General features: G+C 45.9%; 1 protein-coding gene across 1 annotated transcript in view; it reads right to left on the minus strand.

Annotated features, from left to right (window-relative positions):
• Positions 1-295: 295 nt before the first annotated feature.
• The window catches only part of LOC133359437 (chitin synthase chs-2-like), a 33,169-nt gene continuing 14,381 nt past the window's right edge, over positions 296-19,083 (minus strand). The window contains exons 11-20 of the mRNA XM_061577847.1: positions 16,708-16,908; positions 14,363-14,647; positions 13,360-13,475; positions 6,989-7,297; positions 5,475-5,608; positions 4,517-4,683; positions 3,846-3,949; positions 2,073-2,183; positions 1,493-1,695; positions 296-467 (exon numbers count right to left, since the gene is read on the minus strand). Of these exons, the coding sequence (XP_061433831.1) occupies positions 296-467; positions 1,493-1,695; positions 2,073-2,183; positions 3,846-3,949; positions 4,517-4,683; positions 5,475-5,608; positions 6,989-7,297; positions 13,360-13,475; positions 14,363-14,647; positions 16,708-16,908 (1,802 nt within the window). The remainder of the gene's footprint in view (positions 468-1,492; positions 1,696-2,072; positions 2,184-3,845; positions 3,950-4,516; positions 4,684-5,474; positions 5,609-6,988; positions 7,298-13,359; positions 13,476-14,362; positions 14,648-16,707; positions 16,909-19,083) is intronic.

A 19,083-nucleotide genomic window follows, 5' to 3' on the forward strand; every position in this document is an offset into this window, starting at 1 on the left:
ACATAAATGGACACAGCACAGTTGGTCGATCGGCAGGTCGCGGGCAGTGGTGATGTAAAGCATGGGCAACTCCCACGTCTTTCAAGGCATCTGTGCCCAGCGTGGAAGAGTAAGCCAAAGACACCACTCGAGAGGGGCTCTCTATAGAGCTCCATGTAGCAAGAGGCCCATCATCCGGGGGTGGCAACAAGGAAATCAACTTTCAGGGCTGCACCTTTACTGACCGCACCGTCATTGATCAACCACGACGTGTGTGGGTCCACGTACGGCGTGCAAGTCGAGGTCCAGGGATCTGTTAGACGATCTCTCTGAGGCGGCACTGCTGAGTTTCATCATCATTGTCTCCGTCATTGACGAACGCTTCGTTGTCTCCGCCCACAGCACCACTCCTCGATTGCTGCCGTGACGACGATGACGACGATGACGACGACTCCCCATAGGAGAGCACGTGCAGCAGCGTGAACAACCTACACGGGGGTGGAGGGGGTTGGGGACACAAAGTGGAAGTGGGGGGGGGGGGGGGGGCGCCGTGGTGGCGAGATGGCAAAAGGTCACGGGACAGACCCACGGGCCAATGGTAAACTGACTGAGATGACTGGCAGATGCACCAGCTATGCCCCCTACTGTGCCAACTTGTTGAGTTTTAGCCGCCCGGTGTTCCGCCTGTTGTGGTGAGCATTGCTCCTCTGCTCTCCGTTGTTGCTAGAGGGTGACTGCCTCTAACTGCCCAGCAGCGCCCTTAACGAGCCTTCTCCATAGAGGCCGATCTTGACACCACTGGTTCTAGTCGTTGGCAAGTCCACTCAGCTCCACATCCTCCTATACTGCATCAGTCCATCTCTTCTCCAGTCTATGTCGTGCCCGGTTAGCCCCCTCTATGCAGCCAAAGAGAAGCCGCTTTACCATGCGATGGCTGGGCATAGGGGCTACTTGATCCAGCCAACACAGCCGCGCTAGCCAGAGGAGTTCACCGTCCAGATCTTTCAAGGATATGTGAGCTCGTTACACAATCCAGTCTGGTTACACTCGGGATGGATTGTAGGCAGGGTCAGCCTGAATGTTTCTAACTGGCACAAAAATGTTCCTTTAGAGGCCTCCACGTCATTCTCAAAAGCATAGATAAGGGAGGGCATCACTGTGGCCGAGAAAACCTGGAGCTTCGAGTAACAGACCAAGGAGCTTTCACACAGCGTCACGCAGCCAAATGAAAAGATAATGCTGCATGACTGATTCGGAGTGAGACCTTGGCTGCCAAACAGGAGCTGGTCAAAAGCACACTACCCATACTCACACAAAGATAAGGATCCCCAGTATAGCCTTAAGATACTGTTTGGGCAAGTGCTGTCAGCGAGTAGCACCTATGAAGGCCAGCACGGCACACGAGGGGGAGGTCCAGGACCAGTTCAGATAAATGTCACTGTTGTTGTTCACTGAGTCGACATGCACACATACCTCCTATGGCCATGCGTGGGTCTACCCCCCACCCCCTCACCTGTGGTACAGCATGGCCAGGAACTGGATTATGAGCATGCTGGCGGTGGTGATGAGGAACATGAAGGCGAGGGGCGGCACGTCGATGACCGTCCCCTCATTCTTCGTGCTCGGGATCTTGATGTTAAGGACGGCTCCCACGAACTGCAGTGCCAGGGTCGCCACCAGCCACAGCGCGTTGATCAAGAAGTAGACAAACGTGCCCTGCACGTTGGGACAGACAGACCTGGCCTGCTTTACATTGCATTGGCCGGGGGGGGGGGTGACCCGAGGCTGTTTAGGAACCCCCTCTTTGTGAGTTCAATTCCCTCCCCTACTGTCCATGCCCAACACCAAATTGTAACTTGTGTTGTTATTGTTTCATGGTTTATACATTTTAGAATGATTAGAATAATTTGCAATAAATTAGTAGGAATAATAAGTCATACATAATACAATGTCCTTTTAATCTTCTTCTAGCACAGACCAAGTACGGTAAGTACTCGCTTAATGCCTGGTCTTTGCACAACGCGTTGTCGCTGTAACGCAATTATTCTGTTATTGAAGCATCTCCGGTACTCGCGATGATGCGTCGCCAGTACCTTATTTCTTATCTCGAAGAGTTCCTGATTCACACGTTTCTTGTGAACATTGTCTTCCTCCAGAGGCTTGAGGTAGTCGCTGATCATGCTCTTCCAGAACTCGTCTTCCTCCTATCCATTCCCGATCATGGGACAGAAGGTACACTTTGTGCGATTGTCCAAATAACAACAACTTACTCTGATGAATAATATTAATATTAAGTTGTAATTCCCCACCACTGCACAGTTATTTGCTCGCTGTAGAAGAAAGATATAGGGAGCTACTCGGTGAACCGAGGAGGAATCACAGATAGATGGGAAAGCCGCAGCCATGCACACCATGTGACAGTGCTACCAACAACTGCCCACGCTATGCAGTCCTCTGTATATAAACGTGTTCTCGGCCAATTAATGAGGGTTCACATGTGGCAGGAAATCGGAGCAACTGGAGAAACAAACGCATGTGAGGGAGCAACACTCCATCCCACAGAGACGGAACAGTGGAGTCCACATTTGCTGTACCGCCCTCGCCTGTCGAGCCAGGGTGCTGCTCCTTTCTGATGCCCACGGGAAGGGAGATTCATGACATCATCTCAGTGTGTAATCCACCAACCACGTGTAGTAGCAGCGTTGCCACCACCACCTCCAGAATAATAACATCACTTCCTCCCCATTGCCCAGAATTGTTATCCAGAATGCGCTATCAGTGTCCTGGCATGAGATAAAACTGCAAGTGGAACTCTCGCAGAGAAATGCAGTGAAGCCCTACACCGATAGAGAATGGCCCAACAGAAGCGGATATCACAGAACTAGTGCTAAGGTCCCTTTTTTCAAACTATTTCAAAGCCACACATTAGAGAAACGCGCCACTTGTTTAATCATCACAGAAAACGACACTCAGACAAGTGACTAATCAGCGAAATTTGGACAACTGGGCAACGCGTTGAACAATTAAGAGCCAGACAGCGGGGGGGGGGGGGGGGGGGGAAGATGATGACTTCTAAATCCATTGCATTGTTTAGTACAACAAACCCAACAATCATATAAAATATAAAGCATAAACATCTCGATATTATTTTGATTAATGTACTTCAATTGGAAGGGCCCAATTAGCTGCCATGCTCTGTTTTATGAGATATTTTCTTAATCAAAGTAAAGCAAGCATACAAAATGCATGTTTAGGGCTTTGTAGGCAGGCTTTTAAACATACAACCTGGAACACAACACACACGCTGGCATTGCTATCATCTATTCCAATAACAACCTCTGCTGTACTTTCTAAACTGAGCTCTGACGATTACCTTTCCTCCACAACCACTGCAGTGCAGTTTCCTCACTAAGATCTCTATCAATGTTTGTCCTTATCTTCTGGGCACTTATACACAACAAGGACAAAGATCCTCGTGTAGCCTTAACAGACTGATGGAGAAAGTGCTTGAAGCGACCACCTCCGAACGCCAACACAGCGCACGAGGTGAGTGGCGAGCACCACGCCCGACCACCTTTGTCTTCTCATTTGAGATTTTTATACACAGCTCCAGGTACTCATTTGAGGCTGAGTCGACCTAGGGGAGGCCTAGGACTGGTTCAGATAATCGTCACTGGTATTGGTAGACGTGAGTGGGAATTGAACTCGGGTCACCAGATTCTAAGTGCAGTGTGTTAACCACTGCGCCACTGCTCCCCACAATGTATACATAGCACACGTGCAGAGAGTGGCACACACAGACACACGGACGCACAGGCACAAACACAAAGACACAGCCATAAAAACACACATACACAAGGACCCACCTGATCGAGGGAGCATCTCTGTGTCATAGTGTAACCCTGAGGCAGGACGTTCTCAAACATGACCTGCATCTTGTGGTGGCACTGCCACACGAGGTCATGGCACCCTGCAAGGAACAAAAGAAGAAAGCGATGTGTGGTGCGCTCCCAGTGGAAAGAGCTGCATTGATATAAACGATGATTACACGTTGGTGATTATTCTTATCGTTAGGCTGGTGTAGCCTGCAAGAAAGCCTGGCTGAGTCACAAGGCACTGTCTTCATGAGGATCTTAACAAGTTACCGTAGTAGAGGGGTAATGTTGCTGCTTAGTGTGGTCCCAATTAAGTGATTTGCAGGTATTTTTTTTCAGGATTGTTATATTTTGGTCAATACCAATTACACATGGGAGGAAACTTGAGAACCCGGAAGATGTCCATGCAGAACAGGGGAAGAGAATACAGTCACCCACGCTTCTACTGCAGCAGCAGCAGCGACATGCACTCATTACACACAGAGTGCTTGCCACAAATGAACCACAATACATTGCTGATCTCGTCAAGGAGCATAAATCACCACACAAACTTCGTTCATCCGCTTATTGAACAAAGACGGTCACCGCATCGCGCGATTTAGATGCATGGTCTTGTTTAACTGACAAGCAAAGACTTTGCCTTTGTTTCATGAAAATATTACCTTTGGCATGGAGGGCGAGGTCCGTGTCTGATTCCTCTGGAGGTCGTCTTTCGCTCTCTGCTCCTTCTAGATGCTCCATCTGAGTGCTCGTGGTGTCCTGTTGTCTCGCCTCGAGTGGACGTAGCGTCGTCTCTTCTTCGAGTTCCACCGCGCACGATTCCACTCGGCTGGGAGGGATGATGACAAACTGTTAAACTAAACAATTTTTTTTATTTTATTTTACCAGATAAGGCCCAGAATTGACCTGGCTATCACAAATTATAACTCAATGAAGTGGCTTATGACGTAGAAAATTCCAGCAGCCAAATACTCTAATCGCATGATGGTTCTAAATAAGGAGAGAAAGGAATAGACGCAGACTCCACATAAGCAACAGGCATCATCAGGGTTGGGATCGAAGCCACGACCTCCTGCATACCAGGCGAGGTAATTAACATCTCACCACCACGGCGCCTCAGTTATGAGCACAACCAGAATCACATTCTATACGTTGAGACAAGACTCATCATTGAGAAAAATGTTGTGTCGTGAACCCTCCTCCACCCGACATAGCCAATCAATAACAAGAATCTGTATTTATACTGCAGGAGGAATCCGATGAGCAATTAATCTTTTTTCACAGATGTTCAGTAGGGGCATGGGGTCAGAAAGTTACAGCAAAAAATAATATAAAAAACGATATGAGTGCCAGGTATAGGAAAGTAAGCAAATTACTAAAAAATCAAGAAATTTAAATAAAGCATATGAGTGCAAATTGTATAAGTACATGAGTTACTGCCGATTGTTCAATACTAAATGCAAGCTTGGGGCAAGGCAACAAAACAACAACAGTCCCAAACCACACCAAGATAACACACAGTCCCTCAATAACATTACACAAACATTGAACTATCAATACACGAGAGGTAAGGATCAAAGTAAAAAGCATGGCTACAGGAGCTGATTGAGGTGGTGGTACCTTGAAATGTCATCCTCCTGACTCATCGCCGCATATTCCTTCGGATAGACGCTGATCCTCCACTGGAAGCAGTCCCAATCGAGTGGCAGCACACAGCATTTCGCATCATTGCAACGATGCTTGCTTTTCTTCTTCTGCTAGGTGGGGGGGGGATGGGCATTGTGTGGTAGGGTCCTTCAACGATATCAATCCAGCAGGAATTGCAAACAAACTGGAAGGTAGCTGCAGCTGATCGGTGAACCAGCGGCAATAACTGTCAGACCTCTGAGGTCCTCTATGTATGAAGGTTTTATTGGGCACTCATTGTGTCTACTAATAAGAAGAAATCAGAGCACCATGGTGAAAACAAAAAATTGCGAGGGAGAAACATTCCGTCCAATACAGATAGAACAGAGAGCGTCCACAATTGTATTACTGCATTCTCCTGGCAAGCCAGGGTACGACTTCCTCCTCGACATCCACAACATACATCTGAACCAGTCCTTGGCCTCCCCTAGATTGACTTAGCCTCAAAAATGAGTACCTAATGCGGTGGTTAGTTAACATTTCCACAAGGGAGACAAAGGCGGCCCGCGTGGTGCTGGCCACCCACCTCCGTGTGTGCCATTCCAGCCTTCACTGGTGCTTCTCCCTAACAGCACTTGCCCGAACAGTCGGTTCAAGGCTACACGGGGGATTTTTCTCTTGGGAAGGGTGGGGGACATATGTTACACTTCTTTCGCAGTGTACGTAGCTAATCGTGCTAATAGGAGGTGCGGGACAGAGCAACAGAGGAGAATGGAGCAACTCTCCAAATAGCTATACTCTTTCGTTCTTTCGGTAAAGTCACGTAGGTATAAAATGAAATAAATCACGACGTTTCGATCACAACACAAGCGGTCGTCCTCAGGCGGAAAAAATATAATCCAGCAATGGAACTGCTGAACCAGCGAGAGAGCAGTTACAACAAGGTTATATATGCGGTATTACCTTGTTGTCCCGGCATCTCTTGAGCAAGGTTAGCAATTTTTCTGCCTGAGGACGGACGCTTGTGTTTTGATCGAAATGTCGTGATTTATTTTATTTTATACCTACGTGACTTTACCGAAAGAATCAAAGAGTATGGATTCCTCCAGTCACGAAAGCTTAAAATCAAGATTGAACCGTCTCTACGGGGAGGGTTTCCACACATCTGTTAGAGCTGTGAACAGACTGCAAGACAAGAAGGCTCACCTGATCGAGTCGCTCACCTTTCTCAAGAGATACCGCTATAATAAGGTAATACCGCATATATAACCTTGTTGTAACTGCTCTCTCGCTGATTCAGCAGTTCCACTGCTGGATTATATTTTTCTGCCTGAGGACGACCAGCTTGTGTTGCGATCGAAACGTCGTGATTTATACATTTTATACCTACGTGACTTTACCGAAAGAACCAAAGAGTATGGATTCCTCCAGTCACGAAAGCTTCACTCCAAATAGCGTTGGAAACAAAAACAACGACGGGAATAACGATAACAAGCAAAGTAACTCACCTCTTTTGGGGTGGGCTCAGAAGGTGCCTTGGTCTCGCGCGTGCCCCACGATACGTTATACATGTTGACCAGCGAGTAGATGAGCAGCAGTAGGTATCCCGTGGGGATGCAGATAAAATACATGAAGCCATGCACGATGCAGAAGAACTCGCGTGGGTGCAGCACCGCGGTGATGAGGTAGATGCCCGCAAGTGTGATGAAGAAGATGCCGCTGGGCGTGAGGATGCCGTTCTTGATGAGGTCGCCGATCAAAGCGAGCAGCGTGCCCGTCATGAGAAACATGTAGACCACGGTGAGTACCATGGCCACCTTAAACAAAAAAAAATGTATTTACTTTACCAGTGTAAGGTCCACTGAGGTATACAGCTCTTTTCAAAAGCCACCTGGCCCAAATGATAGCTCAATGAAGTGGCTTATCACGTGGAAATGTATAGCAGCAGCCAAAAACTCGAAACGCAGATTAAACGTGCAGGGAAGACAGAAGAACACACAGACTCCAAATATACAACAGGCGTTAGGGTCGGGAATAAACCCACGACCTCCTGTATACCAGACGAGGGAGTTAACATCTCGCCATCGCAGCAGCGCTGCAGGACGATGGAGGAGACATTAGCCATCGGCATCACCATCGTCCTCTGTGTACAATCACCACCACTTATTGGAAGTTGCTTTGTATTTCGATTTAAAGCTTTCGTGACTGCAGGGATTCATCTTCTTGGTTCTTTCGATAAAGTCACGTAGAAGGGAAGTAATAAAATAATAAAAATAAAACATAGTAAAATAATTCTCACAACGTTTCGGCCACAACGCAAGCAGCCGTCCTCAGGTGAAGAATGAAACACCACCAAGCTTGAGCGTATATTTAAGCTGGGATGGAGGGGGGAGGTGGGAAGAAGAGCGCCTAGACAAAATAATTTGCATATCAAGAGGAATTTAGCATATGAAAATGCGTAGGAGGTGGGCGGGGGGGTTTCAATTTAATATTATGCCCGTGCATTATGCAGGATTAGCAGCATCAAAGGGAGGGGGAAGGGGGGTAGCATTAACAAAGGAAAGGAATGTTAATAGTATGTAGCTGCAATTGCTAAACAACCACGTAAAAAAACTAAAGTATAAACTACATAAACAACTAAAGTATAAACTACATAGCATCATCAGTATACTTACTATACTCTACAATAAGCTGAGTTACTAACAGTAAGTAATACATTACAATTCTACGTCGTAAAAATATATAATATGCTTCCATCTAAACTTTGTTCTCTTACATCACACGAGTTTACACCGTACTATATACTGCCATAGACAAACCCAACATTAAATTAGATACTGTATTGATATAAACCACCCTATACCTTATACATTTCGTCTCTAAAACCAAGCAAATCATTTCTGATTCAACTGCATTAATTGATCAGACCAAACAGTTCTCGTTGAAACCTTCTGCAGCCAGGCCACCAAGATTATACGGCTTGCCAAAGATACATAAAGAAGATACACCTCTTCGTCCCATTGTCTCTACTATCAACTCCCCCACCTAAAAATTGGCTCGTTTTTTGTCTGAAATCCTACGGCCTTTCACTGGAAAAACCACCTCTGCGGTACTAAACTCTACTGACCTGGTATCGACAATCAAGGGGATTGCCCTGTCCCCAGACGACCAGCTTGTCAGTTTTGATGTGGTTTCCTTAATCACCAAAGTTCCTGTACCTGACACCATCGCAATCATTGAAGACTTGGTTCATCAAGGACTGAATGCTGGGGTACCCCCCCTGGTGAGACACTGCTTAACCGAAACATACTTCACCTGGAATGGAACTTTCTACAAGCAAACTGAGGGCACCCCAATGGGCTCCCCCTATCTCCGGTTGTAGCCAACATCTTCAAGAATAAATTTGATACTGACGCCATCCAGACTGCCACTCTACGCCCGACCTTATGGAAGAGGTACGTAGACGACACTTTTGTCATCTGGCCACATGGCCGGCCTGCTCTAGACCAATTTCTCGACCACATCAATTCCATACACCCAGCCATCAGATTCACCATGGAAGTCGAAAAAGATGGCAAGCTACCCTTTTTGGATGTCCTAATTAAAAGAAGACCTGATGGTTCAATGAGCCACTCTCTCTACAGGAAAGCCACCCATACGGATGCTTACCTAAAACCGGATTCCCACCACCATCCATCCCAGAAGAATTCCCTCATCAAGACTCCATACCATAGAGCCCAATGCATCTCCGACCAGGAACACATTGCCTGTGAACTCATACACGTACGCCAAGCTCTTAAGGCTAATGGTTACTCCGACTACACAACCTGCAAAGCCATCACTCCAACCATCAAGAAGGATCCTGTTGAGGAGCTTTTCAAGACCATCACCTTACCCTACATTGCTGGGGTCACAAAAAATATCTCCAAAATCCTGATTAAACACAAGATCCAGGTCCGATTCAACACAGTACATAAAATCCATGATCTGGTCATAAAAGATGTGGTTCCAGACATACAGTACCCTGGCGTCTACAAACTAAGTTGCCTCTGTGGTAGCAGTTACATTGGAGAAACCAAACGACATGTCTCGGACCGCATCCGTGAACATAAAGCAGACCTGAAACACGGTAGGACAAACACCTCAGCCGTGGCAGACTACTGTTACAACTCAGTGGGCTCACATGACATTGACTTCTCCAAGACAGAGGTTCTCTGCAAGCCATCTGGCTATCATGAGAGATTCGTTCATGAGGCGATCCACATATACAAACACAGAGACAATTTCAACAGAGAAGATGGATTCTGGCTTAGCAATCATTGGAAGGACGTAATAAACCATTTCGGATCTTAACTGATTGTGTTCACGTTCACGGTGACTTTCAGACCCTGTTCCACTCACTGGCATTGTATTCTCTGCAGGGAATGGATTCTTTGCTCCCCTGCAAGTTTCCCCCCACGACTCACCCATTGACACGACGGTCAATGGTACAGTGTATAATAACAAATAGAATAACATTTATATGCTTAATACAACGTACAAAGTAATATATAGTATCTTAATTGTATAGTAAACATATAGCAGTGTGATACACATTAGGGTGGGTAGAATAATACATAGTGTTATATTAAAATGTATAAGGTATAGGGTGGTTTATAGCAATACAGTATATCATTTAACGTTGGGTTTATCTATGGCAGTATATAGTACGGTGTATGCTCGTGTGATGTAAGAGAATAAAGTTTAGATAGAAGCATATTATATAATTTTTACGACGTAGAATTGTAATGTATTACTTACTGTTAGTAACTCAGCTTATTGTAGAGTATAGAAAGTATACTGATGATGCTATGTAGTTTATACTTTAGTTGTTTATGTAGTTTATACTTTAGTTTTTTTACGTGGTTGTTTATCAATTGCAGCTACATACTATTAACATTCCTTTTATTTGTTAATGCTACCCCCCTTCCCCCTCCCTTTGATGCTGCTAATCCTGCATAATGCACGGTCATAATATTAATTTGAAACCCACCCGCCCAACTCCTACGCATTTTCCATATGCTAAATTCCTCTTGATATGCAAATTATTTTGTCTAGGCGCTCTTTCTCCCACCTCCCCCCCTCTAACCCAGCTTAAATATGCGCTCCAAGCTTGGTGGTGTTTCATTCTTCACCTGAGGACGGCTGCTTGCGTTGTGGCCAAAACGTCGTGAGAATTATTTTATGTTTTATTTTTATTATTTTATTACTTCCCTTCTACGTGACTTTACCGAAAGAACCAAGAAGATGCTTTGTATTTATTCTGCACTTTTCCACGAGGTTCTGAAGGCCCTGCACTTTACAAACAACAACACAATAATGATAGCTCATTGGTCAAGGAAAGGAAGACCCAAGAGGTTTGGGAGCTCATTGAAAGAAGTGAAAGCAAGAGAATGAACACGCGTCCAGGTGTGGTCTGAAAACCGCCACTAGATTGATCAACGCACGCTTCATAGTTAACAAATGGTGCTGATCCAGGATATGATAAGGATTGTAGACTCGACATATTGGTCATTACCAAAAACCTGGATATATGATGATGTAATTAAGCATGAGGCTGCACCTAATGGATATGCTATTGTACATCGACAGTGTCACGGGAAGCCTGGCACCAGCAGCCCACTTGGTGATGGGATCGCACTGTTTCGCCATAAAGAAATCTGTGTGAAAGCCCTGAGTGACTCTTTAACAATCGTGTCATTCAAGCTGCTGCTTATGACAATAACGAACATCAAGCGGGGGCTTACAATCGCTGTCGTCTACGACCATCGTCTTCACCGCTGTCAGAATAATTTTCCTAGCTTTCTGGTCTGGTAGATTGTGGGTCACTTGGCTATCGCTACATCATCTGTGGTGAAATGAACTGTGCCGGACCGACTGGTTCTTGTAGGAAAATCAACAGTGATTTCGCCGAGATGTTCAACAGTCAGTTTAACCCAGCACGTCAGCGGCACAATACGTCACTCGGAAAATATACTAGATTACATCTTCACATTTAGAGATGTCGTAACTTTGACCGACGTTCTTACCGATAACATGGCTATTCGGATCGCAGTCTTGTGACGTGCAAAGTGGCATTACCGATTATTCGCCCACCCATCACAAAGATATCATAGAGAGACTGGAAAGGACTGGACCACGATGCTTTCCCTCAGAAGATCCGGTCATCATCGGCGCATCTGAATACTGCATCAACGGTCGATTAATTTGCAGCTCAATTAAAAAATGACATTACCACTGTTGTTGATGAACTCGTGTCCATCCATTAAAGCACTAAGAGAACGGGGAAAGCGCAAAGTGACTTACTGTCACTGGAGGCAATCGCTGCAAAACAGATACGGAGGTGGCTGGGGTATCTTTGGAATAAAACTGTTTTCCAGACTGTCACACTCGCTTACAGAGCCGCCTGCAGATCTGCAAACCAGCTCATTATTGAGTCTCGCAGATCATTCTATGGTCTGCGCATCAATGAGTCGGTTCGCGACCCCGTGTTCTGTGGCGCGTTGTGAAGGGTCTGTTGCACTCCAACCCCATCAACCAGTCAACCCGGTCTGTGCACAGTACTTGTGACATTCTTCGCCAATAAAGTGATTATTAATATGGCAGTTTCAAACTTGCTCTCAACGCATTCTCCCTCTCTGTCATCTGAGTTTGATCAACCTGAAACCAATGGAAAACTCGTCGGTAGCAGAGGTGTCAATGTTCCTTGCACAGCTGCCAAATAAGACATTGCCACTCGACTACATTCCGATATTGATTCTCAATTTATGCTTGGTCGTACTTGTGCTGACAATTGTCCACCTGGCAAATATTTAAATAAGTGAGGACTGTTTCCGAGACCATTGCAAAATGGCACCGCTCCTGAAAAAAGTTGGCTTGAGCCATAGTGACCACCCAGACTATCACCCGATCTGAAACCTGAATATAATTTCCAAGGTCATAGAGTGCCTGTGTCTGAAGCGGTTACTTCCGACGTCACTGCGATGAGCAAATTCAACCCGTTGTAGTCGGCATACGAACAATTCCACAGCCCTGAAAAGACTACTAGAGGTCAGTGTTGATCTCTAAAAGATCATGGATGACTGGTGCGTCGCAGCATTGGTTGGCCTCGATCTCTCAGCCACCTTCGACACCATTGACCATGAGATACTCATTGAGCAGATAAGGTCAAGGTTCGCTGCATCGGGTATGGAACTAGAGTAGATTGAGTCATACCTGTATGGTGGATTACAGTTCGTCAAGCTGGGTGACAAAAAGTCATCTCCTATGCCATGCCTAGTCAGCGTACCACAGGGGTCCATCCTCGGGCCCTCCCAATTTTCAATATATGTCTCTCCGATCGCTGATATTATCTCATCGCGTAACATGAAGTTCTATAAATATTCCGATGACTCACAATTGTACACTGCAATGAAGAGAGCCTCAGCAACCTCGAAGATTGCATGTGAGCAGTGCACGTGTGCAAGAAATGAAATTGTGGGAAAATCAGATGTGGCAGTCGCAGACTCCAGGATTCAGTTTTCGATTAATCTAAATAGCCTCAACATCGTACTCAGAATATGTCGTGTGAACACCACGTGCAAAATATAATCAAGTCCTGTAATTTTCATATCAGGCCTCTACGACACATTCGACCACTATTGAGGCGTGACATAACCACCACGGTGACGTGTAGCATAGTAATGATAAGGCACAATTATAGCAACATACTGCTCTATGGGACGTTGGCACGTGTTCTGATGGGTATTGCAAGTTCAACATACATTGTGGTTCATTTGTGGAAAGCACGTTGTGTGTAATGAGTGCCGCGTGCTGCTGCAGGAGAAGCGTGGGCGCCCACCTTGATCTGCGTGTCGGGCTTCGTCTTGAAGCAGACGGCGATGTACAGAGCAGGCGGAATGATGGCAATGAGGAGTGCCCAGTTTTGGTCCATTTTGAAAAGAAAAGTGAAACATCCTGAGCACCGGCAAGAGACAAATACCACATGAGCTGAATACCATCATCATCCCCACCACCATCACCATCATTACCATCATCATCGCTACAACCACCATCATAGGCATCATCATCACCGTCATAATTACCATCATTACCATCCTTAATACCACCACCATCATCATCACCACCACGATTGACAACGACAACCGTTCAACCAGCAGTAAAGTAAAGAGTGCACTCAGATTAACAGAGTCGTGCAGCCTGTGTGTAAAGAATATTTTGCTGAAAGAAACTTACAGCAGTTTGAATACCCCAGCACACAAGCAATAATACTCACAATATTATTAACAGTGCGCATATGTTATGATGAGAAGATTAACACGATCAATCACTTTGAGGCTGTGATGTTATCAGAAATATAGCAATCAAAAATATCGTTGCAGAAACAACTGTGAGTGATGACATGAAGCCATGCACGACTGTGAGGAGAAGTGTTCCAAGTAAACTTTTTTTTATAAAGTAAACTATTGTTATTATACCAGATAAACCCACTGAGCATTGGAGCTTATTTTTCAGAAGCAACTTGGCCACAAATGATAACTCAACAAAGTGGCTTATCACGTGTAAATTGATAGCAGCCAAATAGTCTAAACGCATGATGTTGATTCTAAACGTGGAGACAAAAACCGCAGGACCCGGAGAAAAATCAACACGACCACGAGGAGAGACATGCCAATTCCAAATATACAGGTGTCGGAATAGAACCCACGACCTCCTGTATACCAGGCGAGGGAGTTAACGCCTCTCCACCATGGTGCCCTCTCTTTTGATACAGTACTTGCATCAAAAGGATGAACCCGGATAAATAAAATAAAAACCCAGGACATGTGACAACCCGAAGTCACCTGCAATCATGAGACAGACAGTAGCCGGACCCATGATGGAGGTGGCCATGTAGATGATCTGATAGAGAATGTAGAGCCGAGAGATGGACGGGTTCTTCTTGGCCGTGCGGACGCCGTTCTCCAGGATGCTGAAGGTGTTCGCCATCGTGGAGGGGCCCCACCGCCTCCGCTGGTTGAAGAACTCCTTGAATTCCTGCGGGGCGTTGGTGTAGGCGTCCGATCCGGCGCAGTACTCGACGCGCCAGCCCTGCTGCAGCATCAGCGTGCACAGCCAGCGGTCCTCGCCTGCACCCACAAATGGGAGAGGGGACGTCCGCGAGTTAGAGGGTAACCAGCTCATTGTACCCACAACCTGGCCGAGTAGCGTTTCTCTGTAGCTGCACCAGCAGTAGCCGTCTGAAATTATCTCTCTCTTTGTATCTTTTTTTCTATCTCCCACTGCTGCACACGCAGGAGCAGAAGCAACAAGCACCATCATCCGCCTTCAAGAAGCCGACTCTCACCTGTAAATGCTCTCACCTGTCCAGGCTCTCACCTGGTTCAGAGTGGTAAATGAGGGACTTTGACCTTTCACCTCTAAATTCTTGATGGCACATTTAATTAAATTCGCGTAGTGTGCATGTTGTATTAATCGTGAATGCAGCTTGCTCACTCCACTGCTGGCAGAGGAGCTCGGCAACATCCAGTTCGCCAGACGTCTTGGAAAGAGATCTGGATACCCACACCGTAGAGTCTCCACACACGACCTCCCGATCAACTGCGTGATGAACCCATTCATACAGAGGGCATGTTGGGGAGGGGAGCGGTGCATATAAATCAGACTCAGAAGGCAGAGACCAACATTCTAATGATTCATGATTCGTTCATTGTGGGTCCGATCATCGTGCAGGTATAATATCGGAGTCATGCAAGTTGTCAATTGGGCGAATGTCAATAGATTGTTTTTTTCTGAAAAAGTTAAATGTAAATAAATAATATATATTCATATTTATGTAAACATTCTCAATATTTTGCTGTCCTTTCAATATTCGGGTTTTGATAATTAAACCAAAACAATTGACGTAGTTGCCCCATGACCTAACAACTTTACTCGATTGGCTCTATCGGGTGGTGGACGCTTATTGTTAAAACAAATTAACACTATACCTACACGATAATCTAACCCAGCATGAACGAATTGTCAATCATGAATATTGGTTGTGAAATCCGACGTATGATATTGATGTTGCGGGGTCTCGACCCACGTATTACCGCGATGAATGGTGCGAAAGACATTCTAAATACATACAACGTCCAAGTTTGTCGACGGGATGTTCGTAGAATTGTAGTTGTTTATACCAATGCGACATATTTGCATTGCCTACACAAGCCAGAAGGGTTGGGTGGGAAATTAACAATCAGATCGTATTGTGGCTGAAGAAAGAGTTGCAATTACTTCCACGATTTGTCTAAAGTAAAACTAAACTATTTTTTTTTATATTATTTTACCAGGTAAGGCCCAGTGTGCCATGTAGCCCTTTTTCAGAAGCGACCTGGCCACAAATGAAAGGTCATCGAAGCAATGGCAGAGCCAGGATTTTCAGGTAGGGGGGGGGGCAACCCCTCCAGCAATGAAAAATGATAGGAGTTGTTAGTAAGTAAGAACTTGTCCCTTGCTTTTTATTTGACACGTGTGCGACGATGGTGCAGCCATCGATTGAGGGTCTAATTCGAACCGTGTGGGTTCGGCATCACGCTCGCTGAAGGTATGCCTTCAGGGAAGTCGTGTACTGTATACGCAGCTTCGCACAATTCTGTGAGTCACTTATAACTGCTTTGCCGTTACTTATTGCCAATTGTGGACTCAGACTATTGTCCTATCATCTCATAGAGTCCCTGGCACGTAATTATATGCTACACAGTGGCAGTGGGGATCGCAAAATGCCGATTTATTACTAATAAACCCCAATAATCCAATCGAATTAGGGATTTTGATCAGATCATTGGGGGGGCACGTGCCACCCCCCCCCCCCCACTGGCTCCCCCAGTGCATTGAAGTGACTCACCATATGGAAATTATTAGCAGCCAAATGTTCTAAGCGCGTGATGTTGATTCTAAATGTGTAGGGAAAAACCGGAAGACCCGGAGAAAAATTCACGCAACCACAGGGAGAGAGAGAGAGAGACACGCAAAATCCAATAAACACGTGTCAGGGTCGGGATGGAACCTACGACCTCCTGTATACCAGGCAGGGGAGTTAACATCCCGCCACCGTGACATGTTTACATGTTGAACTTCTTTCGCACCACACGTAGCCAACCGTGCTAATCGGAGGTGCGAGATCCAAACACACGTCGACGCTTACCTTGGTCGTACTGGATGTACTGCAGGGCCTCGGTGGCCACGGTGGTGTAGGTCTTGAGGACGTTGTCGTCCATGATGGCCTTGGCCCGGAAGAGGCTGAAGCAGCCAGGGCTGCAGAGAACGCAGCCCAGCACGTGCTCGGCCGTCTTCTGCAGCCAGTGGCCTACCGCGTACTCGAACTTCTGGTACCAGATGAGCGGCCCTGTCGGTGTATAAACAATCGTGGTTAATTGGCTTAACGCAACTCATAGTGAAAACCCAATGCAGCCGTCCTACAATTCAGGTGTGATTTTCCTGGATAAATATATGTTGTATGTGGGTTGTATGTTGTATTGTATGTTGTATGCATGTTGTATGTATATCTTTTGAAAAAAACTACTGTGATTTTTGCATTGGAACCACCACGAGAGAAAGTTTGTTTGTAAGCGTGGAGAGCGAGGTTAGAGCTTTGAATTCCGAGATTGGGAGGAAATATAATTGTTGACTAAGGGGGATCAAGGGTGGGTCAAGAGGAGGGGTAGGGAAGTACAAGAGGAGGGAGAGGGAATAGGCAGGGGGGCAATGAAGGGGAGGATCGGAGACATTTGGGGGGTGTAGAGGGAGGGAAGGTTTGGAGGAAGAGTGGATGGCTAGAGGGTAGGGAAGGGCATGCTGGGGAGACGAGAGGAGGGGGTGATGAGAGAGGGAAGGAGGTGAAGGAGAGAAGCAAGCCGGAAGAGCAATCCGGGAGGCCACAGTGGGAGAGCGGGAGGGCAGGGAGCAAAGGGATCGGTGGGGTCAAGTAAAAACGACACAAGCTCTTTGAATTATTCCCCTGTTTTAATTGTGTATTTGTTATTTGTTTATTTTAAATTGTGTGTTCATAAATAGATGGGATTTTTCTTATAATAATGAGTCAAGAGGTGGCTAAATCTGTGCTCTCCGGTTTCCTGGTTGAAAAGTTGGGTTTGTGTCCTTGCCCAACGCTGGTCCAGCCTTGCTCGACCACTGAATAAACGAAAGACATCTGAATTGTGCCGTTAAAGCATCGAGATTGGATATTAGTGCGTGCCACGTAGTTTGATTTCGTCGTAACTATGTTTGGTGTTAGTCAGTCTGCGGTCTGCCTCGGCTCAGCATGGCACGTGCCAGCTTATGCCCACTGCTACATTCTCCTGGCAGATTTCAGTGACAGATTTTGTTTGTTGGGCACCTAACCTCTAAGGGAATAGTACAGGTTATGGGAATCTATTTATTTATTTATGTATTATGTTTGCGAGCCAGCTGGCCAGGAAGGTTGGACGATTACAAAGGGTGGAGATGTGTTGGATTATTACATCGCAGAGTCGTGAGAGATGGCGACGACTTGGGGAGGCCTTCATCCCGCAGTGGATTGACCACGCTGATAATAATGATATTGATTTTGATTTACAATCAATAATTATCTGGGATTTGCGCAATTTACTCCGAAGTCTTTGCAGTATTTTGGTATTTAATTTGAGCTATGTGGAGTCAAACTTCCATTACTAGTGGTAGTGGTGGTTTTTCTCAGACCACTTCATGATATAACAATTCGGCTCCATGTGCACTCGGTACTGCTGTGGTGGACGCGTATTGATTTAATTCCAATCCTACCACTGTGCTTACGTGTGTGTGATTATTTAACTTTCTTTAAACATCCTGAATAGTTGTGGTAGCAAGGGCATTCTGTTATTCATAAAGGTTTTCGGGTTAGGTCGCGTAAGTATAAATGCGTCGTAAGAGGCCGTCCATAAATGACGTAACGCACCTAGGGAGGGAGGGGGTCAGACATTTGTGACGATGTGTGACGAGGGCGTGAGGGGGGAGTTTGAGAAATGTGACGTCACAGCGAAATACGCAACTTTAAATAAATATAGAATTGTTATAACAACACTAATTGTTATAACAACACTCTAATAACATCAGAGTGCAGCGCCACATTAAATACGCACTACAAAGATAATAGTTTAAAGCGATTTGAAGCATGTTTTATTTTCAAAATGGAAATATGGTTTTGGGGGGGGGGGCAGAGCTTTGTGATGTCATATTTGAGGGGGGTCTGACTTTTTGTGACGCTATGTGACGAGGTGGGGGGGGGTCAAAAATCGTCCAAAATCACGTGACGACATTTATGGACGGCCGCTAGCCCTCCCCACCCGACACAGCCAGTAAGGTTTGTCACGTAAGCAAAATGTGCAAATGAGTTACTATTTCAGCCCACCCGTTTGTTGGAAAGTAAATCCACACCACAGTGCGCTAAACACTGCACTACTGCTCCGCACCACACACGCACGCATCCTACACCACACACACATCATGCACCACACACACACATCATGCACCACACACATCCTGCACCTCACACACACACATCCTG

This window comes from Lethenteron reissneri, chromosome 65, assembly GCF_015708825.2.
Source record: "Lethenteron reissneri isolate LAM-NWPU_2019-01 chromosome 65, ASM1570882v1, whole genome shotgun sequence".
Lineage (NCBI taxonomy): Eukaryota > Metazoa > Chordata > Hyperoartia > Petromyzontiformes > Petromyzontidae > Lethenteron > Lethenteron reissneri.